This window comes from Salvelinus alpinus, chromosome 11, assembly GCF_045679555.1.
Source record: "Salvelinus alpinus chromosome 11, SLU_Salpinus.1, whole genome shotgun sequence".
Taxonomy (NCBI): Eukaryota; Metazoa; Chordata; class Actinopteri; order Salmoniformes; family Salmonidae; genus Salvelinus; species Salvelinus alpinus.
This window is the reverse complement of record NC_092096.1, coordinates 36,633,908-36,658,907: the sequence shown is the minus strand read 5'-3', so window position 1 is coordinate 36,658,907 and position 25,000 is coordinate 36,633,908. Positions and strand designations below refer to the sequence as shown.

Sequence of the window (25,000 nt, the reverse complement as noted above, 5' to 3'; positions counted from 1 at the left end):
ATTGAGCATGTAATTGGAACTGAGTAGATAGAATGACAACCAAGTCAAGGAGATTGGCTGGTGTGTGTTTGTAGCCCTCTAGCTGAAATGGCTGTACTAGCCACCACAATAACCAGGGAATATCATATATATCATCAGAGTCAATCACCACCTTCCGGAAACACCTGAAACCCCACCTCTTTAAGGAATACCTAGGATAGGATAAAGTAATCCTTCTAACCCCCCCCCCCCTTAAAAGAGTTAGATGCACTATTGTAAAGTGGTTGTTCCACTGGATATCATAAGGTGAATGCACCAATTTGTAAGTCGCTCTGGATAAGAGCGTCTGCTAAATGACTTAAATGTAAAAATGTAAATGTAAATATCATTGACTCCATTGAAGTGTGGAGTCCTTAAGTCGACTAGCTTATGTGTTCCCTTTCTCCTGTTGCAGCCTCACTGTTCCCACTGACAGAAAGGACAGCCTATTAATAGATATTAGGCAATATCCTTAAGAGTCAGACAAGACACAGGGAGGAGGAGGAGGAGGGGAGGAGGAGAAGGAGGAGGGGAGGAGGCGGGGGACAAACAGCTGATTGTGTAAAGAAGGATCACTCAGTAAGACAATACTACAGCTATCTCAGAAAAATAGATGTAGACTTGACAGAGAGGATAAAGAATGGGATGGAGGGAGAGTGTACAGAGTGTAAGACAAGCAGCACGCGAAAGGAGAGTTAAAGAAAGAGAGGGTTGATACCATATTTCAATACCTGATGGAACATTTGTTTAAACTCATTCCTCGGGTGTTATACAGTGTACCTATGGAAATGCTGAGGTTTTCTGTACTTCTGTTTGATATGCTGTTCTGTTCCCTTGCCTCAGACACAGCTGTAAAGTTATCTCTCACACACACACACACACACACACACACGCATTCACACGCAGCTAACCTTCACCTGACTGACAGGTGGTAGGGGAAGGATCGCACAGAGATGACATCACTACCTCTTGGGGATGTGGATTTAAAGCCCCATTTTGATGTAATGTTGAAATTATTTGAAGCAGTCTAACTTTGACCAATATGAAATTCTAATATTCATTTATATCTGTTTAATATGCATGTTTATTCAGCAATTGAAATACAGGATCACAGTTCAAATAGAGTATAATGGATGTGTACATAAGACAGTTCATGTGGTATTCTCTAGAGAAACATTATGATCTCTGTCGAAGAAGAGTTAGAATTATTACGAAGAGAGGGAAAGATAGATGAACACAGTGACTTAGAGAAAGAAAGTGAGAAAGAGACGGAACAAGAGAGAGAGAGAGAAAGAAAATGAGACAGATAAGGAGAGAGAGAGAGAGAGTGAGGGAGAGAGAGAGCGACGGATAGACAGAGACAGACAGAGAGAGGGGGAGAGAGAGAGCGATAGAGAGAGCGACGGATAGACAGAGACAGACAGAGAGAGGGGGAGAGAGAGAGCGATAGAGAGAGCGACGGATAGACAGAGACAGACAGAGAGAGGGGGAGAGAGAGAGCGATAGAGAGAGCGACGGATAGACAGAGACAGACAGAGAGAGGGGGAGAGAGAGAGCGATAGAGAGAGCGACGGATAGACAGAGACAGACAGAGAGAGGGGGAGAGAGAGAGCGATAGAGAGCAGTCTGAAGGTGTGTGTAATATCATCTAGCATATAGGAGTTGACTGCTTTGTTTCTCACTCAGTCTTCATGAAACATGAAACAAATCTTTACCCCCGTCGGAGCGCTTTAATATGAATGATTTAACACATCGCTACTGGGATGTGATGAGATACGGGGCCCAGCGTGTGTGTTTGTGTGTGTGTGTGTATATATGTGTGTGTCTAGATTTGTGTGTGTCATCTCGTTCCTCTCTCTCTCTGTGCAGCGTGAGTCGTCGTTGAAGTGGGTCATTTGTGCTGGACTGGCTGGTGTTAAGTGAGTTAACCACCGGTCAGTCAGTCTGTGATGGAGATTAACAGTCAATCAGTCTACTTGGGTAGTTAATGGACAGTGTATTTGGCCGATTAGTGACTTAACAGTACATGTACATGTGTGATATGAGAGGGACTTAACACAGTGGCACTCAGTCATCATCAGAGAGATGAAGTCGTCCAGGGGAAGTGGTTCTTTAATCTAAGCTTAGTAGCTAACACTAACGCTCAGCCAGGGTGTGTGTGTGTGTGTGCGTGCGTGCGTGCGTGTACGTTTTGAACCCACTAACGCCCACAACCAGCAGTTGAGAGAGGAAGGTAGAGAGCTGGACACCTGAGTCGTGATCTCTGAACACATCAGATGTCCAGGTCTCTTCCCAGTGTTGCCCGTGCTGTTGATTAAAAGGATTGTTTTTACATCATGTATTGGTTGGATGGTTGGCGCGCCGAGCAACGCTGCATGTTCAGTTTGCCGTGAGGGCCAGTGGTGTGTGTGCATACAGGAACGCTTACGTGTGTGTGTGTGTGTGTGTGTGTGTGTGTGTGTGTGTGTGTGTGTGTGTGTGTGTGTGTGTGTGTGTGTGTGTGTGTGTGTGTGTGTGTGTGTGTGTGTGTGTGTGTGTGTGTGTGTGTGTGTGTGTGTGTGTGTGTGTGTGTGTGTGTGTGCGTAAAACGGCCCGGTGTGTCTGTATGTGCCTGGTTTTATTTTCCCGGCTGCCGTGGAGAGAGGGGAGGTGTGTTTGGCATGTCTGTCTGTGTTCGCGCCACAGAAGGAAGGAGCGAAATTATGCTAATGGTCGCTAATTATGACCTTGGAGACTGGCTTTGCTGCCAATTTATCTACTTAATAAAGCTCTTCTTTTTAATCTCAACATCACTACTGTACATGCGTTGCGCAGGACAGGTCTGCCAACTTGAAATGAAATAGCTGCTATAACCTGCTCACCCGGTGTGCTGAGTTCTATAGTAATTAGACATCAAAGGCTTGGAGGAAAATAGACATTTTATTGCTCAAGAGGAGAGCTGTGAAAGGAGGAAGGATGGAGGGGTGAGAGGGAGATGGAGGGAAGAGAGAGGGCACAGCAGAGGGGAGGAAAGAGGGGGGATGCAGGGGTGAGAGGGTGTTGTGTCTAACCTCAGGAATATTCCGGAGTCACAGCATCCAACAGACTGGGTTCTTGTTCTCCTGAGAGGTGTGTGACCTGCCCAAAAGTTGCTCTTGGGTACACAGATCTAGTGTCAGCTTACCCTCCCTGCTGCTAACCTTAACTATTAGGCGGTAAAACCACAAACTGACCTTAGATCAGTGTCCAGGGATACTACTCCAGTCCTGTGTGGTGTCTAGAGGACGTGGGAGGAGTGCAGCTGGGCAGAGAGGTGTGGACAGGACATGGGTGGAGGGGCGGTGGTCTAGTTGAGGTGCGGTAGACTGGTTGAGGTGGGGTGGACTGAGGGCGGTTGTGTGTGTGTGTGAGGAGGGGCTATGTTTATCGGAGTGGTGTGTGTGTAGGGTCGGTGTGTGTGTGTGTAGCAGAAACAAAAGGCTCCAGTGTGTGAGAGTGAAAGGAGGTAAAGTAAACAGCCTGTGATGAGGACAGACCTGCAGTGTGTGTGTGTGTGTGTGTGTGTGTGTGTGTGTGTGTGTGTGTGTGTGTGTGTGTGTGTGTGTGTGTGTGTGTGTGTGTGTGTGTGTGTGTGTGTGTGTGTGCGTGTGCGTGCGCGTGTGTGTGCGTCGCGTGGCCTGTAGTTGATACAGCTGGGCCTTCCTCTCTCTCTGCCCAGAGTGTGAAACACTGGAGGAACTCAACACACACTTTCCAACGTTTCACAGATGATAAAGATATATATTTAGAAATATCACAATTGTTTTCAGTTCTACACTTTCTTGTTGTTTTGGAAAAACCAGTCTTAAAATGTCCTTTCATTGAATCATTTAAAATCATGTGTCAACATCACTGATGCTGCTGTGTTTAAAGCATGTGCAGAATTCTAGAGTAGGCATGTGCAGATAGTAGAATATACAAGTTAGCATATAGGCATATTGATATAGATAGACGACTATATATATATATGGGTGTAAGCACGATGTAGCAATTTACGACTATACATGTGTACTATTGACGGAACCATAGATTTAGTGATTTTCTTCCCCTCCATGTCACGTGGTTAAAGTCGCAGTCCCATAACTGCTGTGGGTTTTTCTCCGGCCTTCCCTGCAGCAGCGAGAAACACTATATCTTGTTTGCCTTCGTCTTTGTCATAAAGCAAATAAGCAATAAATGATGTCTGAAAGTGGATCTGCGTGGAGGAACAACACCAGACGTGAAGCCAAAGGAAAGCCAATAAATAAAGGGGATATAATCTGTTTCCAGGTCAGTGTTACGGTACTGGAGTGTTGTAGTTCTGGACCACACTGGTACTGTTGGGGAGGAGTCTGAAACAGACACACAGGTTGTGTCCCAATACCCATAATTACGTTCTAAATAGTAGGCATTTTGGGTACGCCAAAATAGAAGGTTTTATAGTATGTGACATTTTTTGACATTTTGTATGCTTCAAATGCCAGGATGTCACACTCATTTCGGATTTTCATCTAGTAGTATTCACTGCACACTATTGAGGAACGAGAACAGCTGATAATCAGATAGAGTGACATTCTGTAACAAAATATACAAATGGCGGAAATCAATGCAATTGCTCATTGGATGAAGTATTCTTGGTATAGCTGCTTACCACATTGGATTTTACTAAACAGTACGTTGCAAATAGTATGTAGTACGATTAGTACACAGTATGCCGTTTTAGGAAGTAGTAGGGAAGACAGATTTCAGACACAGCCCCAGACTAGACAGAGGTGACTGGATTACTGGACTATTCATTAATACAGTGTAGAATCAAAACAGAGAGTTTACTGGCAGCTGCCACTCACTTCCTTGAAGGAACACTCAAGACATTTGGCATCTGTTTGAACCTCTAGGGACAGCAGTCCTGCTCAGAAGGTTTACGTATTCTCATGTTGGTCTCCTCTTTTCTCAAACAGAATGGTTGTTGGTGGCGGTGCAAGAAATACCGTTTAGAATCTTATGCTCCAAGCCTGTTGCTCCTCGGATGTCTGACTTTCTGCCTATACATTAGTGTTTCGTATTCTCCTCCCTCCTTCTCTCTCTCCACCCCCCCCCCCTTCTCTCCCTCCCCCCTCTCACCCTGGGTCATCGTAGCAGTAACTTCAAGGCTGAACGAGAGCCTTTGAAAGCACTTAGGGAGACGCTGCCAGCCGTATTAAACTCTATTATTGGAACATATTCATTTTGTCCCTATTCACCGGAGGCACATTTATGTTGGGGAGAGTTCATCTAATAGATGCCACTGTTCTTCCCCTCCCTCTGCTTTCAATGGGAAACAAAAGGCAAAGTAACAAATGCACAGCCTCTATGTTTGTTATATTCACTGGTATTGTCAGGTACGAGGTTTTCATACACATCACTGTCAGCGTGCTCCTGGCGTGAAAGGGCCTGTGCCAGGCCTCGGCCATTTGTCATAAAATGTCAGCCCAACCTGGCTCCATTTTCAGTAATGGGTTATTGCGTACCGTGTGTGTGTGTGTGTGTGTGTGTGTGTGTGTGTGTGTGTGTGTGTGTGTGTGTGTGTGTGTGTGTGTGTGTGTGTGTGTGTGTGTGTGTGTGTGTGTGTGTGTGTGTGTGTGTGTGTGTGTGTGTGTGTGTGTGTTGAAAGGACCTGATGGTAAACATGGATGTGATTGTGTTTGAAGGTCTAAAGAGCTTTTCCTCTGACTAGCGGATGTAGATGATTTACTGTATATTATTACAGTGGGTATTATCTGCTGAGGGAGAGGGAGAGGGAGAGAGAGAGAGAGAGAGAGAGAGACACAGAGAGCGGGCCATTGGGGAATTAATAATGATGAACTTTTTCTATAAATATAACTATTGAAATGAATCAAAGACTAGTGTTTCTCCCACTGTCACCCACAGCTCATATTACATCCCTGAATGTTTCATACTCACTCTCCCCCTCTCTCTCTCTCTTCTTCCTCTCGCTCTGTTTTTTCCAGGATGTCTTCCAAGCGACCAATCTCTCCATATGGGGGGACAGATGGAGAGGTAGTCATGGCAACCAGCAGACAGAGACTGGAAGAGGAAGAGAGAGATGATGGACAGGCTGTCATGCACCTCCCCCTGACGCCCTACTGCAGCAAGGTGTCCCCCCGCTCGCCCCGCCCCCTGGACAGCCCCCCCACCCTGCACAGTGCCATGGTAAAACAACCCCTCGTTGTCTTCATATCATATAACTGCTCTTATTGGCTACTTGGCTTTGTTTCGACTCTTCTTATTGGTCGTCTGGAGTTTAAATCCTGCCACGCTGTTGAGGTGGAAGTTGGCACTTAAGGACAGGTCTAGGATCAGTTTATCCTCATTTATCCTTCATTAGACTGTAATTACAGAGAGTTGTATTTATGGCATCCGGTTTTGAAGTAAGACATACTTCCAACAGAGGAAATAATATTGGGGAAAAACTGGACACAAAAGATGCTCGAGAGTGCTTTTATGGTGTGAATCGCGTTTCCTTTTTGTTTTAGTGTGAAAGCCCGTGTCTGTGCTGTAGCGAGGCATGGAGACGGCGAGGCATGGAGACGTGGTACATGTGTGACTGTCAGTGTGAGCCATGTCAGTGAGTCATGTTCTGCTGGGAAAAGGGTGACTGTGTGTGGTGACAGTAAATGCATATAATCATTGGGATGTATAGGTGTGTGTGATGTATACTGTATAGGTGTGTGTGTGTGTGTGTGTGTGTGTGTGTGTGCGTGCGCGTAGCCTCAGTAACCCTCATAGTTTCCCTCACGTTAGCCTCACGTTGAGCCACACCTGAAGAGCAGCTGGCTAGCAGCAGCACACTGTCTTCAGACCTTCCCCTGTACTGCTGATAAACCACCACACAGTAAATGTTGTGAGACTCTGGCTGTAAAACAATGAAAGGGTGCTTAAGGACCGTAATGGTAAGCTAATTCTGTAATTAACCTGCTGATTGCACATCAGACTGGACTCTGCTGCCTGTCACACAACAGTCACTGACTGTAAACCAAAGTCCTCTTTCTTTCTCTCCCACCAGCAGTGGCGGTTCTAGACCATTTCAACATGGGGGGCCAAGCTGGGGCCAGTTGAACTGTTAGAGGGGCCAGTTACATTAGACGTTATTGTTGTCATCGTTTTCTTCACTGCATTGCAGGCATTAGTAGGCAAAAGATCATGTTCATAATCATCATCGTTTCCACTGTCTAATAATGGATGTAAAAAAAGAAAAAATGTGTTATGTAAAAATTATTTCATACTCCACATTTAGGGGGGCCACAAGGGGGTCCAAATTTGTTGTCACAGGGGCACTGCCCCCCCCCCCCCCAGAACCGCTACTGCCCACCAGGAAGATAGACGTTGTCATGGCATGCTGTTGACAGTAGGTATTGGACCTGATGTTTGGGAGACTACAGGTCATAACCTTTGTAATGTTAAGATAATAGTGGGAGGTCTTTTTAAACTGAGACATTAGATCAGGCATTGGTTTGAAGTGTGAAAACGTTTAGTAATGATTATTGTTTTAAGTGTGATGAATCACGTATTAATGAATAATTAAAGTATAATTATATGTCCTTTTATTATTATTATTATTATTACTTAGGCCTATGCTACAAATATAATCTCAAAATTCCGTACGTTTTTCAACACTATAAATTCCACTATACATGAGATGCGACTTGAGCCAGTTGGTTGACTGACACCAGAAACAGTAAAAAGGAGAAGAAGGAGGGGTGCGCCCGCATAATATTTGATGTGGATTATTAAAGCGCGACCGAGCCGTCTCCTGGACAGGGTGGATTTAGCGCAAACGGCAAGGCTTGGCATTTGTAAGATGTTAAGTTTTGCTACGGCTTTACCCTCTCAATCCGCTCTGCGCTGACTGGCAGAAGAGTTGAGAGAGAGAGCTTTACACCGCGCGACTCGGAGGGGCTTTGTCACGGCAATTGTATAAAGTGATATGGGAGAGGAAATGGACTGCGCTCGTCGCCGGGTAGTGGCGGCTGTAGAGGCAGCATCCGCCAGGAGATTACCGCGCTTTATCTTGTCATGGTAAATTAACACGGCAGCGAGGCGCGCTCCTCAACACACTGACCTCTTCATCTCTCCAAGCTGCCACTCCGAGTTGAGAGGAGAGGAGAGGAGGTGCAGTTAAAAAAACGAAAACTTTTTTCCCCCCTCATGTGTGTTTGTAGAAGTAAATGAAGGTGCTCATTTATCCTTTCTTTCTTTCTCCACTTCTTCCCCTGAGTCAAACAGTTGAATTGTGTTAGCGCGGGAAGGGTTTCACAGACAGGTAGGTATTAATGGATAGGTATTAATTACTGTATCTTTTGTTCGTTTAATAAGGTCCTGCCGCGCGCTCAAGAAACAAAAAAACAGCAACAACAACAATATTCATCTGCTTATTTCAGGTCCAAATTCTCCAGGCGCCGCGTGCCTTCGATTCGATTTTTTTCGTATGAATTTTGACAGATTTGAAGCAGCACACCAAGCACTTAAACCAAACGCAGTGGTCACACTTAGTTTCTCCTGCCAGTGCTGTCATAATGAATAAACACATGCTTGCTTGTAGACAATTAAGGGCCTCTTAAAAAATATTGGCATGCATTTAATAAACTGTTATTTAAAATATACAAAATAAAGCTGCGCATTTCTGTTTAGGTAAATTTAACTGGAATATCTCGACCATTTTGTGCAATGATTTAAAAACAAAATAGATCATAGGAGTATTATTATTATTATTGCATTTTAATATAATTTTTTTTTTTAAGTTATGATTATTATTGTGAAATTGTAAAATATACATTATTAGATTAAATATGAACACGTGTTTACTACAGTGTGCGGATGGGATGGTCTTTGTAGGGGTGAGTATTTGTCCTCCAAGCTGAGATAAGATGGGAGGTGGGGTAAGGAGTGCGGGGTAGGGTTAGGCTGTGAGTGGGCCAACCGGTGGGTGTGGATGCCACAGCAGGCTCAGAGTCAGAGAGCAGACGAGGTGTGTGTTTAGCCCCGCGCTAAAGGGATTGGGATTGTTTGAGCAGTGTGTGTGTGTGTGTGTGTGTGTGTGTGTGTGTGTGTGTGTGTGTGTGTGTGTGTGTGTGTGTGTGTGTGTGTGTGTGTGTGTGTGTGTGTGTGTGTGTGTGTGTGTGTGTGTGTGTGTGCTTGCGTGCTCGCGTGCGTGCGTGCGTGTGTGTGTGTGGCAGCGCTGGCTTAAGACCAGTGAGTAGGTGTCAGTGTCACCTCCAGGAGCGAGCACTTACATCCCTCTAGCCTGTGTGTGTGTGTGTGTGTGTGTGTGTGTGTGTGTGTGTGTGTGTGTGTGTGTGTGTGTGTGTGTGTGTGTGTGTGTGTGTGTGTGTGTGTGTGTGTGTGTGTGTGTGTGTGTGTGAGTGAGTGTGTGCTTCAGGTGCCTCCTGTGACTCCCACTGCCAGATTGGCCATGCCTTAATTGTCGACACCACGGCACCACACATTAAACACATACACCTTCCCAACATGGAGACATGGCAGGGAATTGCACCCCCTCAATTGCTACTGTTAGTGTTGCTCTGCTCTGCTTCAAACCCACACAGGGTGGAGGGGTGTGTGTGCTCAGATGTACCCAGAGAGAGGAAGATAGAGGGAAAGGGAAAGACAGAGGGACAGAGCGAGAGAGGGACAGAAACAGAGAGAGAAAAAGAAAGAAACAGAGACCCTCTAAGGTAAATGGGTAGGTTTCTCCTGGAGGGCAACGGAGAGAATGAAGGAGGGAAGAGGAAGACGGAGGAATAAAAAGAGAGAGGGAACATGAGCATCTGTGCTGGCGGATGGAAAAAATAGCATTTTGCATTTTTTTGGCAAGAGTTAAGTGTGTTTAAATCTGCCTCTCCTCACAGATGAGCTTAAGAAGACAAAAGTTGTTTAATTCTGTTCCCATGCAGAGGCACTAAAGGGATAAAGAACGGAGAGAGAGAACGAGAGCAAGACGGAGAGGGAGAGAAGGAGAGAGGCGCAGTTTCACTTTGTTACAGCCGTTCGGAAGAGAATTGACATCTGCAAACTAAAGGCAGCAGAACCACCCACACTGTCAGCCTGCCACATCAAATACATAGACTCACACTCACTGGCGCATGCTACAAACATACTGGCACTCACACAAACATACTTAAACACCACCCAAGCATACACAGACATGCATACACACATAGACACACACGGACACAGACAAATATGCGTTCTCTTCTTTAAAGACAGAGACTAACATTTACAGTATGTATAAATACATTTATATTATTAAAAATATGCTCTCTCTAGCGTGCGCACACACACACACACACACACACACACACACACACACACACACACACACACACACACACACACACACACACACACACACACACACACACACACACACACACACACACACACACACACACACACACACACACACCCACACACACCCACACACACAAATACAATCAGGTCTCTGTATGACAGGTTGTCAGGCTGATTCCTGAGTTGGACTTGCTGTTTGTTGTAATCTTCTGCAGGCTACTTGAATAGCATGAGTAAATATGTTGCATGGCGTGTGGATTATAATATGGAGGGAGAATATACGCCATTTAAGTTGCTGCTATGTGGGTGACAGTCCAAATGTAGCCGACTTTGAGGAGGAATCATGTTGTATTAATTCTCTTTGATTAAGAAATGACCCTCGTTGTGGCCGTCTCAAGATGACGCGTGCCGATTTGAAGAAGGGAGGAAAAGAGATCCGAGCGTACTCCACCACGCTCTCTTTTCTGTTTTGTTTTTCTTTTCAAGACATCTTTTCTAGAAATAAAGAGTGCTGCTTTGCTAAGTATGCGGTGGATTAAATTAATGGGATGTGACAGGTGTGACTGGGCTGGTGGAGATGCCATGCTTCACTAATGTGTGCAGATCCAGTCACAACCGATGGAAAACCTCTGCCATTCTCCTCTCTCTCTCTCTCTCTCTCTCTCTCTCTCTCTCTCTCTCTCTCTCTCTCTCTCTCTCTCTCTCTCTCTCTCTCTCTCTCTCTCTCTCTCTCTCTCTCTCTCTCTCTCTCTCTCTCTCTCTTTCTCTCTCTCTCTCTCTCTTTCTTTTTATTTCTTCCTCTCTCTTTCAGCCTCTCGCTCTCTCTCTCTTCTCTCCCTCTTTGGCTGTTTCTGGTCTCATCAATAAGGTTCTCATGTGACTTCCCTTATCCTAGGAGGGAAGGATGGAGAGACTGTGTTATCACATCACTGTAACAGTTCTAAAAAGTTCAACCCAAGCCCCCCCTCATCCACTGCACACAGAACCCCCCTGACGCCCCACACCTATACCCCCCCCCCCCGACGGTTTACCAGCACACAGTAAGCATGCTCCAGTGTCAGCCGAGAGAGAGAGCGAGAGAGAACAAACACAATTGTAAATACAACCCATATTTATGTTAATTTATTTTCCTTTTTGTACTTTAACTATTTGCCCATCGTTACAACACTGTATATACTGTAGTCATAATATGACATTTGAAATGTCTCTAGTTAATTACTGTTAATTTTTTGATTGCTTATTTCACTTTTGTTTATTATCTATTTCACTTCCTTTGGCAATGTAAACATATGTTTCCTATGCAAATAAAGCCCATTGAATTGAAATTGAATTGAGAGAGCGAGCGAGAGAGAGAGAGAGAGAGAGAGAGAGAGAGAGAGAGAGAGAGAGAGAGAGAGAGAGAGAGAGAGAGAGAGAGAGAGAGAGAGAGAGAGAGAGAGAGAGAGAGAGAGAGAGAGAGAGAGCGGTAGGGGGGAAAGAGAGATAGAAGAGAGAGAGAGAAAGATGAAGGGAAGAGTTAACAGTTCTGTAGCCTTCGGTGATCAGCAGACTAGCTGGCCACCTCATTAGAAACGGGGAGATCATGAGCCAAAAACACAGAACCACCACTATTATACTGTACCGTGACCACGGAACCTGGTGACACATCTCACCTATTGAATCTCACTTATTGCTTTGGCTATCCGCTAGCGTTCATTCACGTCCCTAAAACCCATTTGTGAGTGAATTATTGAATGTGTTGACTTCCTCTCTGGGAGTGGTGTGAGTGAGTGTACATGTACACAGTCTCTAGGAGGAGTCACGGAAAGTGACAGCACTTTCCCAGGTGAGAATCTGTTCCCTTCTGGACTTTGCTCGTCTCTCTGCTATAACGTGCCGGTTCGTTGACAATGAAAGCCGTATTAATATCACAAGGTGAAACCAACTGACTTCAGACTGCTGATGGATCTGTCGAGGATGGTACAGTTCATAGAGACAGTTACGGTATGTGGCAGCGATATTAACGAGGAAACTACTGTACCTCCATCAGGAAACCAGTTCAGTATTAGTACCTCATCTGCTCAATAAAAGCTCACAGGCATGTAGAGATATCATTTACAACGTGATACCGATATCAGGGTATGTGTGTGTGCATGCGTGTTTATTTTCTTTAACTAGGCAAGTCAGTTAGGAACAAATTCTTATTTACAATGACGGCTTACCCCGGTCAAACTCTAACCCGGACGACGCCCTATAGGATCACGGCCGGTTGTGATACAGCCTGGAATCGAACCAGGGTCTGTAGTGACGCCTCTAGCACTGAGATGCAGTGCCTTAGACCGCTGTGCCACTTGGGAGTGTAAAACACTGGCGTACCTCCTAAAGGTGTGAGTTAGGCCAAGCATTCCCAGGCCTCTGTCTTTTCCTTGGGATAAGCTCATTGTCTGCCACACACACACACACACACACACACACACACACACACACACACACACACACACACACACACACACACACACACACACACACACACACACACACACACACACACACACACACACACACACACACACACACAGCGGGTGTTGCTGCCCTAAGCATCTAAACTCTTCTCTCTGGAAAAAGCCAGAGCAGGGAGATCTTTTGTAAAGTTTAATTACAAAACAAGTCAGGTATTTGCAGACAAGGTCAATCGTCCATCTGTAAATCAGGGTTCATCTTTGACTAATCTGTTCCTATTATCTCATACCACCTGTTTTAGTGTGTTGTGTTGTGGGTGTGTGTGTCCGTGCGTGCGTGCAGTGTGATGTAGTGTAAGTGTGTGTCTGCTTGTTAATAAAGTTGGCAGCTGAAGTGTGCGTGCAGTCACAAAGCTGATCATGACAAGGTCGTCACCACATTGTCACAGTTCATTTAGTTGAGACCCCGCAAAATCTCTTGACAGGACAGTGGAGTTGGTATATCAAAGGTTATGATTCCAGGATGTTCTTTGATGTAAAACTTACTGTTTCTGGTTGTTCTGTGAACGTTTTCTGTACATTTCTGTGATGGCGATGCAACTTAAGTTTATTGTCACAAATCAGCTCTTTCACGGAGAAAACTTGCAAGTGAGACATTTGGACGAGCAGGAATGCTTATTGGATCTCTTTCAAAGTGAAACGGTTTAGTCTTTGAAAGACATTACAGTAGCTCTCTCCCAACAGCCTGAGTGAAATCATTTCTGTTTTATGTCTTTCCTCTGTTAACCACCTCCAAGTCAGTGGCATGCAGATTCCTTAGGATCCAACAGATAGTGAGTGCCCTAACTTAAGATGGCTGGCCACCGATGAAAGTGTAGCACAGCCAGCTAAAAGAAGGAGAGAACGAGGGATAATGAGAGGGAGGATGCCAGTTACTGTAGTCTTCCTCTCCTCCGTTCGGATCTCTGAGTTTTACATTTTAATCTTGTCTGGATTTCCTTTCTTCCTACTCTCTTCCCTTTCTCTCTCTTCTCTCTTCTCCTTTCCTCATCCCCCTATACTTCTCTACTTCTCCCCTTTCTCTCAGTCTCCTCTCTTCCTCTCTGTGGCTGTTCTGTGAGTGAGTTTGAGATACTGGTTTTGCCACAAACATCAGCAATAAGCTGAATTCAAACTCTAATTAATGGAATATTATTAAATGTCCAACTCAGCCATTTTTATCTCAATATCAAATCATTTCTGGGGAACAATTAACTACCTTAGTGTGAATGATTTCAATTAAAATGTTCAAAAATAAACAAAAATAGCTTCTAAGCAAAGAACTTCTCAAGCAAGGATTTTGCTAGGCCTGTCTGGGAGTGGCCTGAGTGGGGAGGGGGAAACAGAAAACTAGCTGTTATTGGCAGAGAGGTTTGGAACTATATTTCTTATTGGTCTATAAACTAATTAACCGCCTGGTGATGTCACCAAGCAGGCGAAATCTTACACTGAAAGGGCATATCATAATTTTCACAATTTCACAGTATTATTCCATCCCTCATAGTGTGGAAATATATATAAGAAAATCATGTTTTTGAATGCACTAGGCCTTTAAGACAAGTACTCATACTTCCTCTCCCCTATCTCTCTCTCTCTCTCTTTCTCTCTGCAGGACCAGGGTTGGTCTCTGAGCCCCTACCCCCAGCACAACTCCTCTACCTCTCCAGGCAGTAAGCAGCAGGTGGAGGAGGGTGGTTCAGGGGCCGCAGCGCTGGGGACCCCAGAGAGACGTAAGGGCAGCCTGGCTGACGTGGTGGACACACTGAAACAGAGGAAAATGGAGGAGCTCATCAAAAACGAACCAGAAGGTCAGTCACCATGTACAAAGATGTACTGCTCTGTATCGCTTTCTCTTTTCTCCCTATCACTCTCTATCGCTCTCTATCACTCTCTCTCTCTCGCTCAATTTCAATTCAAGGGCCTTATTGGCATGGGAAACATATGTTTGCATTGCCAAAGCAAGTGAAATAGATAATAAACACTTAGTGAAATAAACAATATAAATGCACAGTAAACATTACACTTACAAAAGTTCCAAAATACTAAAATAACCTGTACTGTACACACACACACACACACACTCACACATGCCCTATCACTTTCTTTCTCTCTCTGTCTCTATCTCTCTCTCAATTTCTATCTTTCTCTCTTTCACTCTCTCTCTATGTTTCTTTCTCTCTTACTCTCTCTTTCGTTTTCTCTCTCACTTTACCCTTTAGTAGCAGGTGATAGTGCCAGGTCTCCCTCCCTCTCTTGCTCCATGCTAACGAAGACATTTTGTAACTGCCTGGCGACAGGGTGTGTGTGTCTGTGTTTCTGTAAGTGTATGGGTGTGTGGGTGTATGTGTGTGGGTTGGTGTGTGTGTGTGTGTGTGTGACAGAGAGAGTCAGCCCTTTGTTTGATGGCAGACAGCATCAGCTGTCCAGAGCCATTGTCTAACAACCACTTTGCATATTTATTACCAGCTGATAGTACAGGGACCATCAGCCTTTTACTTCTCTCTCTCTCTCTCTCTCTCTCTCTCTCTCTCTCTCTCTCTCTCTCTCTCTCTCTCTCTCTCTCTCTCTCTCTCTCTCTCTCTCTCTCTCTCTCTCTCTCTCTCTCTCTCTCTCTCTCTCTCTCTCTCTCTCTCTCTCTCTAGCCTTTAGTAGCAGGTGATCTCTCTGTGTGCTTTCGTGTGTGTTCTTTCTTTAAATTTTCGGGTAAAATGACATATCCAAATCTGACTGCCTGTAGCTCAAGACCTGAAGCAAATATATGCATATTCTTGATACCATTTGAAAGGAAACACTTTGCAGTTTGTGGAAATGTGAAATTAATGTAGGAGAATATAACACATTAGATCTGGTCAAAAATAATACAAAGGGAAAAAAAACAGTTTTTTTGAATTTCTTTTGTACCATCATATTTGAAATGCAAGAGAAAGGCCATAATGTATTATTCCAGCCCAGGCGCAATTTAGATTTTGGCCATTAGATGGCAGCAGTGTATGTGCAAAGTTTTAGACTCATCCAATGAACCATTGCATTTCTGTTCAAAATGTTGTATCAAGACTACCCAAATGTGCCTAATTGGTTTATTAATAACTTTTCAAGTTCATAACTGTGCACTCTCCTCAAACAATAGCAAGGTATTCTTTCACTGTAATAGCTACTGTAAATTGGACAGTGCAGTTAGATTAACAAGAATTTAAGCTTTCTGACAATATCAGATATATCTATGTCCTGGGAAATATTCTTGTTACTTGCAACCTCATGCTAATCGCATAAGTGCACATTAGCTCAACCGTCCCACAGGGGGGACACCGATCTGTAGAGATCCTTAAGAGGCTTTTTTGTGGAAATGTGTCTATGTGTGTGTGTGTGTGTATCCAGCTGCTGCTGCGTGTGTGTGGACACCTTGACTTTGCTCAGACTCTTGAGTATGCCACACAACAATTTTACAGTTGATCCCTAAGTCAAACAGGCCGAGGCCAGGACAAGAAAGCCAGCAGTGTGTGCATGCGGGTGTGTGTGTAGGTGTGTGTGTACAGTACAGGTTATTTATAGTACATATAACAGACCGCCACACTGCATGGAGGTGTGTGTAGGCCAGTCAGTGTAACAGGCCCTGTACAAAATCATTTGCTCTAAGCATTTCTTCATAGGTGGCTGTGGGCCATTATTAGGACAAATGTTTGTTTTCCAATTTCTGCTTCAAAGTCCCATAATATACTGGAGTTATTTTCTTCTGCCATTGAAATAATACACTATTCTACCTGTGGCCGTTTTGGCTCTGCATTGAGCCCCACAGTCCAGTTCCACTTCACAGAGGGCCCAACAAGTGAGAAAACAGTGCTGGGGGCGTGTGTGTTTTCAAGCTTGTGTGAGTCCCAGAGACGTATGGTTTTGCCAGTTATAGTTGGCCTACATTCAGCTCTACGGTTGTTCCAGTTGATATGTGGAGTTTTTTTCAAAAGGTTCTTTTGAGTTTGGTGGAAAAGACCCGCAATAAACCGGGTTGTTTGGCCGAGATTCTGAGATGTGTGCTGTTGGCTAGACCGTGCGGGAGCTGCGAACCTTTTTGAGTTCTGTCGTTGGATTGGGTTTATTGTACAAGAGGACTCCGTGATCTGGCCATAGTATAACCACAATAATATCTGTGAGTCAGGCAGTACAGATACAGACCGAGACATACACACACACACACACACACAGTTCGAGAGCAGTAGCGGTAGCTTCACACTCTCCATTAGCAGGGCCACAGTACCACATCAGAATGGGTAGTGCCATTATCTCTCCGACCGTTGCCGTTCAAATGAAACACCCTAACAAAAGGCCTCAGCGCCTTGAGAGCAGACACACACACACACACACACACACACACACACACACACACACACACACACACACACACACACACACACACACACACACACACACACACACACACACACACACACACACACACAACAGACAGAACAGAAAGGCATAAAGAGGGGAGGAAAGAAAAGGGGGGAGATGAAGAGTGAGGGTGGAGACAGAGAGAGAGAGAGCGAGAGAGAGAGAGAAAGAGAGACCCTACTATATAAAAATCCATTCCATCCTTCTCAGCCCTCTCTCTCTCTCTCTTTCTTTCTTTCTCCCTCTCTCCCGGCTGCCCATTGTTTTGTTGTGTTCTCCACAAAGCCCATTAGCAGCAAACGGCAGGTTGGGATGAAACATTAATGAAGGCTTTAATCATTATGAAAGGCCTGTATTAATACTGCTGCAGTCCCCCTTTCACACACTGCCTGCCTCCAGCTGGATCAATGGCACACACACACAGGGACGCGGGCGTGCACACACACACACACTCACCCCGGTATAGGCACATGTGCTGTGAAGAAAGGGATGTGAGAGAAGGACGAAAGAGATGAAATTGGTCAGAAAACAACAAACACCCTAAAAACAGGACTAGAAAGGGGAAAAGAGAAGAGGAGAGAGAGAGAGGCTGGCTTTATATAACCAGGCCTTGAGCTAGACACTAGCCATGTTCTCTTAGACTCTCGCCTTGTGTAAATCCAGTGTCTCGACACACACACACACACACACACACACACACACACACACACACACACACACACACACACACACACACACACACACACACACACACACACACACACACACACACACACACACTGGTCCAGGGTTGAGGCAGAAGTTACAAAGACATAGTTTTTATCAGTGTGACCAGTGCTGCTCTACTTAGTGGCTAGATAAATGTGTGGCGTGGTACAAAGACACGCTGGTGTGTGTGTAAGATACTGGGTCAGTACAGACTGCCTCGTCTCCCCTGTGTCTCTGTGTGTGTGTGTCTGTGTGTGTGTCTGTCTGTGTGTGTGTGTGTGTGTGTGTGTGTGTGTGTGTGTGTGTGTGTGTGTGTGTGTGTGTGTGTGTGTGTGTGTGTGTGTGTGTGTGTGTGTGTGTGTGTGTGTGTGTGTGTGTGTGTGTGTGTGTGTGTGTGTGTGTGTGAGAGAGAGAGAGAGAGAGCACTGAGCAGCTGGCTGAGCCACTACCAGAGAGCACCCAAGCAGGAATAGCGCTGTTGGCCTTTAATAAATGACTAGCCATAGAGCTCCCTTATCGACTTTGTGATGTTACACCGCGCTCACACACAACACATTCCTCTTCTGTCTACCTATACTGCCTACCTGTTACCCCCGAGACACACACACACACTGCTGCGTGATAATGCTGGTTTTAAATTGTGTCAGATGTTGAGTAGAGAGTTGGAAGTGTGTGAAGAGGAGTTGATGGGGGATCATGCTGGCGTGTGCGTGTGCGTGTGTGTGTATGATTCCGTGCTGGAGTGAATGTGTGTGTGATTAGGACTAATAATGAGAGCAGATCAGAGAGCAGCACGGGGGGGCGCAGGGGTGAGAGGAGGGCCAGGTCTGGGCTTAGGAGGGACAGCACTGGGGCTGGATAGACACACACACAGGGAGCCAGGGACAGGCACTTCACTGTTGGCTGAAGTTAACCCTCCCCTCCCTCTACTGGGCTGTACGTTTAACCTATAGTAACACACACCTCGCTTCGGTAGCACACACGCCACTGTTGTATAGCGAGTGAGAATACAAGCGAGATAGAACCAGATCATAGAGGAAACTAGCTGCAGTATTTGGGGCACAGATGTTCCTCTCAGCCCCTAGAGTGATACTGCCTCTGCCCTGGCAACTCACCAGTCTTCCTCGGTCCACGCAGTCCCCCTCTCCCTTCCTCTCTGTCTCCCTCTCTCTCACCTGTCCCCCTTCCTCTCAGTCCCCCTCTCTCTCCCTTCCTCTTTGTCTCCCTCTCTCTCTCTGTCCCCCTTCCTCTCAGTCCCCCTCTCTCTCCCTTCCTCTCTGTCTCTCCTCTCTCACCCCCCCCCCTTTCTCACTCTGATTCTTTCTCCCCCTCTTTCTCTCTCTCTCTGCCCTGGCAACTCACTCTGCTTCTCTCGTTCCCTCTCTGTCTTTCTGCCTTTCCTGTCCCTCTCTGAGTCATGCTCAGGGTGAATTCATGGTCAGGGCCACTCTGGTCCCCCTTTGCCTCTCTCTGAATGCTTGATATTGACTAATATGATATTTGACTGGTAGTTTGAATAGGCTGGTAGGCTATACATCTCTACTGTTGTCTATGTAAGCTGTATTATACATGTTGACTGTAAAGCTGTAGTCAGATGCTGAAACCATACTTTTCAGAGAGGAAGTAAGGAGCCTCTCTCATGGTGCTGCTCTGGGTTCAGGCCATCCAGGATGTCTTAAGGGCAGGTCCCAGGTCAGGTGTAACGGCAGCTTTATGATCTGTGGGGTTGTAGACAGAGCTAGGGGTCAGGGGGAATGGGCTGTTTTTACTGCCGAGGGGGCTGTGACTTATGTGCGCACAAACACACGTACGTACGTACGCAGACGCCCGAAACACACACACACACACACACACACACACACACACACACACACACACACACACACACACACACACACACACACACACACACACACACACACACACACACACACACACACACACACACACGTAGAAGGCTCTCCGCTGGCAGCATGTGTCTCCCTACCTAAAATGTCAATCACTAACGTATGTCACAGAGCACATTTATTTTCATGGTGACGAACAAAAAAACTCCAGCTCGCTTTTAGAGCCAGTGGGGCATTTTATAGCACAGCACTTAGCCAGGGCCATTGTGCCACACTAGCACACACTGGTAGGAGCTCACTCACGCATCCATACACTTGAATGGCGGACAATAGGAAGGGCGGATACATTCCCCGATGAAGAAGAAGAGAACAAGAAAGGAGGAGATAGAAAAGAAAATGAAAGAAAGGGGCCTTGAGAACTTGAGGGAGCCCAGCAGACTCTCTCTCTCTCTCTCTCTCTCTCGCTCTCTCTCTGTCTCTCTTTATCTGTCTGTCAATCCCCTGGGCTAGCTAATCCTCCACAGGCCCCTATGCTGTCTCAAAGTGTCCAACACACACACACACACACATACGCACGCATGCACGCTTGCACACACACACTCATGCATGTACACACGCACACACACCGTTGAGTTCACAGCCCTAGCGTGGGAGAGAGGGAACCTCCATATGTGATTTCCACCAGTTGGTAGTAATTAGTTAGTTGTATAAATTAGCATTAAGTGCAGATTGTTGCATTGTTCATGATGATCCCCCTTTTGCTGTGGGAAAAAACGAGTGAGTGAAACAGTGAAGGAGGAGAGGTTGAATAATACTGTTTTACGACCCTGTAAAGAGAGAGAAATGTCTCTACATCTCCAATTAGAGAAGGACGGGAGGAGAGGAGGAGGGTGGAGAGGGAGGAGAGAACAGAAGGAAGGGAGGAGAGGAGGAGAGAGGAGAGGGAGGAGAGAACAGAAGGAAGGGAGGAGAGGAGGAGAGAAGAGAGGGAGAAGAGAACAGAAGGAAGGGAGGAGAGAGGAGAGGGAGGAGAGAACAGAAGGAAGGGACGAGGAGGAGAGAGGAGAGGGAGGAGAGAACAGAAGGAAGGGAGGAGAGGAGGAGAGAGGAGAGGGAGGAGAGAACAGAAACAGGGTTAATGTTGTGTTTTGTTAAACTCTTCTAAGTATTCACACCACCATAGCAGTTTATTAACAGTATCACGTTGTTCAGACAGCCCAACCCGTTCCTTGTTGCTTCGTCTTATCCTGACACTCGTGTTAAGAATTCTTCCTGGAACTGGAGGAAAGCACAAGTCTCTTTCTCTTTTACCAAGGCGAACATGGTCGGATATTTATTGTATTCCAGCTACCGAACTCAAGTCAATCTATTTTCTTTGTGGCATGAGAACCAGGCTGGAAGACTCGAGAAGAACCTGAGGCCTATTGTGAGGCGGCCATTGTTCCTTCCTATGAAAGGCACATTCAAGTCACTTTTTATCGAATTGTTTTCGTCTGCTTTTCACTTTGTATTCTCTACCCCAGGCTTGCACAAGACAATCAACGGAGATGAAACCCTCCCCTTTAAATGTTTTCTCTCAGCCCAGATGAGCGATATTAAGAAGTGAATAGTATGTGTGTGGATGGGAAAAGCGGTGCCCTAGCTATTGTGCTCTACATGGCTTATAAAAGGGGCTTATAGAGCGGTCCCGTGGTCTTTCTGTTCCTAGTGAACAGCCCTGGATGGGAAAAGCTGGGCCGGCTGTCTTTGTGTTACTGCGTGTGCGTAGCGTTGTGTTGTTGCCCTCCCGGCGTGCCATTAGGACGGCCACAAAAGCCCGGAGTTCATGAATCAGACAGGGTTTCCATAGCCGGAGCATTGTGAGCGCGTTGTGCCGCGCTGCTAATGCCGACCCGGGAGTGACTGTTCTGTTCTGTTCCATAGCCCTGTCATCTAGTCAGAGCCCAGACCTCTCAGAGTCTCTGTGAGACAGCTCCAAAGGTCCAGTGTAGAGCCAATGTCATTGAGATTCATGAAATGGAATCTTGGAATGTTCCCGTGAAGTGGCAGACAGGCAGTGTGTTCTGTGTTCTAGAGCGGAGCTATAGCTCAACAATCCATACATTACCGTGGACTCTTTTTACAGAGTCAATCTGCACGGACGTGTTCTTTACGGATGGCAGAGGAATGTGTGTATAATATAGAAGCGTTTGTCAATGGATGTGACATTAGGTTAAGTTAACTATATGGATGAAAACAGGAGCTATTCCCTCAATGTTGGAGCTTTTATAACTTTGTATTGAAAGTTAGTAAATGTAATGAACGTGCGCACGCACACACACATTACATACACATTACACACACACAGTACCAACACATTCACACAAACACTAGCAACACAAAAATACACATTTTTGTATTATTTTTTGGGATGTTCAAATTTAGATAAAATATCCAAACCTTTTATATTCTATCGTAGTTTAATCCGTATGCAAATTTTCAGACGACAACCGTATCTATTAACATACTAATGTCAGTTGGACTAAATGCGGACATTTGGACGTTAACGCTAAATAATGGAATGTAATATCTCATGAATATGCAACATTGAAGCATTTAAAAACCCTTGTAGCCACCGACACCAAAATTAAAACGTTGATTATATTCCCGTTTCGTAACGTGGAACACATCAACATTAGCTCACACTGACAAAGAGCTTTTTGAAACTTTTGCATTACAGGGTCACTGTACTATCCAAGGAAGGGCTCTGCTTGTCGCACGTATGAATGAAAGACTGGATTCGTGCTGCACACACAAATACGGCTTGTTACCTGAAACGTGATACGGGTGGAACTCTGATGCAGATATTTTAATAAGTAAAGGCAGTAAAGCATAAGCAAATAATCCAACACAACATAACAGTTAAACATGTAACTGCTCCTCTCCATCAACTCCCTGTAAGTGTCAGTTCTGCCATTGTATCTCCTTTAGGCCTTTGCCTCTGGCAATTTGCATGTCTCTACACTGGTACGTAAGCCTGTCGCTTCGTCTTTAACTGCCCGTGTGTCTCTGTACGTTGGGCGCTTGACAGAAGGAAAAATATGCCTCATTTCCACTAATCCACATAGGCCTCTGATCAAATGGTACAATCTGTTTACAAACTTCCTTCACATTCAGGCCGCGTAGCCTGAACCTACGCACACTATAGCGAGCCTAGATTTGAAGCTGGATATTTATCTGAAAGGGATATAAGCCTTGGGTTAGAGCATGAGATGTGTTTAACATCATATACGTACTGTACGTATGTGTGGACAGGGGTAAAACCAGGGTAAATACCGTCATTATATTATTTACTAACCTGGAACTAACACCAACCGTTCTCCCACGATGCACCACTCTGAAGGGTCACTAACCACCCTACACATGCCAGCAATCAGCATAATCACTCCCTCCTCAACCCCCCTCCCTTCCGCTTTTCACACAGACAGACAGTCACACACACACACACACACACACACACACACACACACACACACACACACACACACACACACACACACACACACACATGCACGCAAGGAGCTTTCACGTAAGCTTTCAAAGGATATTAATTGTCTCAATAAAACAACTGTCCCAAACAAAGTGTAGACTAGCCTCACGTAAATAACAGACTTGTACAGCTCTAAAAGCTGTAAGGTTTTACCTCCCGACCTGCTGCATGTGATTTAGATGTGCCTGACACAGATCTATATGAGTAATGGTGTGTTTCTCTGTACTGAGCAGTATATAAGGCTGGGGATCTGTCTGACTGTGTGTCTCTCTGTTGCTCAGCCAGTCAGTCAGTTGTCTCTTTGAACCCAGAGAGACTATATTGATTAACCTTGTCTGCCTGGTGGGAGCTGAGGGGCCGGCATGGGGATGGGGGGGGGGTGTAACGGGGGCGGGTAGATTAGATGAAGTGGTGTGTCTGTGAAGCAGCCTGAGGGGTCAGGACCTTCGCTCCACTAGTGAAGGAACTGTGATTTGAGCCAGATGTTCTCAGACAAGCCAGGCAGCGCCTGCCACCGCAGAGGCCGGAGACCACCCCTCTCATTCCCCTGCTCTGCCCCCCCCCCCCCCCCCCCACACACACACACCTCCTCCCTTATTGTCCCCCCTCTCTCTTCTGTTTTTCCCCCGTTTTTTCCCTTCTCCTCTCTCTCACTCAAACTCCCCTTCTCTCTCCCGCCCCTCCCTCTTTGGTCTCCCCCTAACCTTCTCTCCCTTAGTCCGTCATCTCTCCATTCTCTTTCTACCTCCCTTTCTCTCTCCCGTACTCCCCAATGCCTCCCTCGCTCCTGTGCCTCAATCTCAAATCCCTCCTCCATACCCCCTTTCCTCCCTCCTCCCCCCTTAGCCCCCCTCCCCCCTATGCCTCCCGCCCTACCTCATCTTTACTCTTCTCTCTGCTCCAAGGAATTAAAAAGTGGTGAGACTCTCATTCTGGCATAGAGCCCTACCCCTCTCCAACACCCCTCCTCCCCCCCTGCCTCCCCCCTAGAGCCCGGGAACAGTGAACAGGTGTTCTCCACTTTTGATTTCAGTGCATTTGGATTAATCCTGTCAGCTCAGCTGTTAGAACAACTGTCACCTCCAGATGCTAGTCATTTTGGGCTGGAGCTGTCACCGGCTGCCAGTTTTCTTCGGTGCTACACACACAGAAAATGAGACACACACATGCACACACACACACACATGCACACTATTCTTGTCCACACACACACGTCCACACACACACACACGTCCACACACACACACACACACACACACACACACACACACACACACACACACACACACACACACACACACACACACACACACACACACACACACACACACACGTACACACGCGCACACGCGTACATACACACACACACTGATTCTCTCTCTGTCTCTTCCCAGCCTATTGTCATGTAAACAAAGCAATTTCTCTCCTACACCTCTCTTCCTGTCTGTGATACAGGTATCAATGAGTTTGGAAATGATATGTACGGGATACAGCGCAATAGAATATGAGTGTGTGTTTAAATCATTTCAGTTTCGTTAATAAGTCTAGGGTTAGGGTTAGCCCGTGTGAATATGTACATAGAAGGATGTGTCTCTGTGGCGTTGATTTCCCCAGCAGCCAGTATTCAGAGGAACAGTCAGACGTGGAACCTTTTTAACCTCTTCACTTTTACCCCTCCCCTTCTCTCTTCTCCCTTCTTTCTCCCTCTTTCTCTC

At 45.8% G+C, this 25,000-nt stretch overlaps 1 protein-coding gene across 14 annotated transcripts in view; it reads left to right on the top strand.

The window, feature by feature from the left end:
• sox5 (SRY-box transcription factor 5) overlaps positions 1 to 25,000 on the top strand; it is a 174,931-nt gene that overhangs the window by 79,153 nt on the left and 70,778 nt on the right. For all 14 annotated transcript variants that reach the window (XM_071332835.1, XM_071332839.1, XM_071332832.1 and 11 more), the window contains exons 2-3: positions 6,003 to 6,204; positions 14,431 to 14,626. In XM_071332835.1, coding sequence (XP_071188936.1) covers positions 6,004 to 6,204; positions 14,431 to 14,626 — 397 coding nt within the window. In that variant the 5' untranslated portion in view covers position 6,003. The remainder of the gene's footprint in view (positions 1 to 6,002; positions 6,205 to 14,430; positions 14,627 to 25,000) is intronic.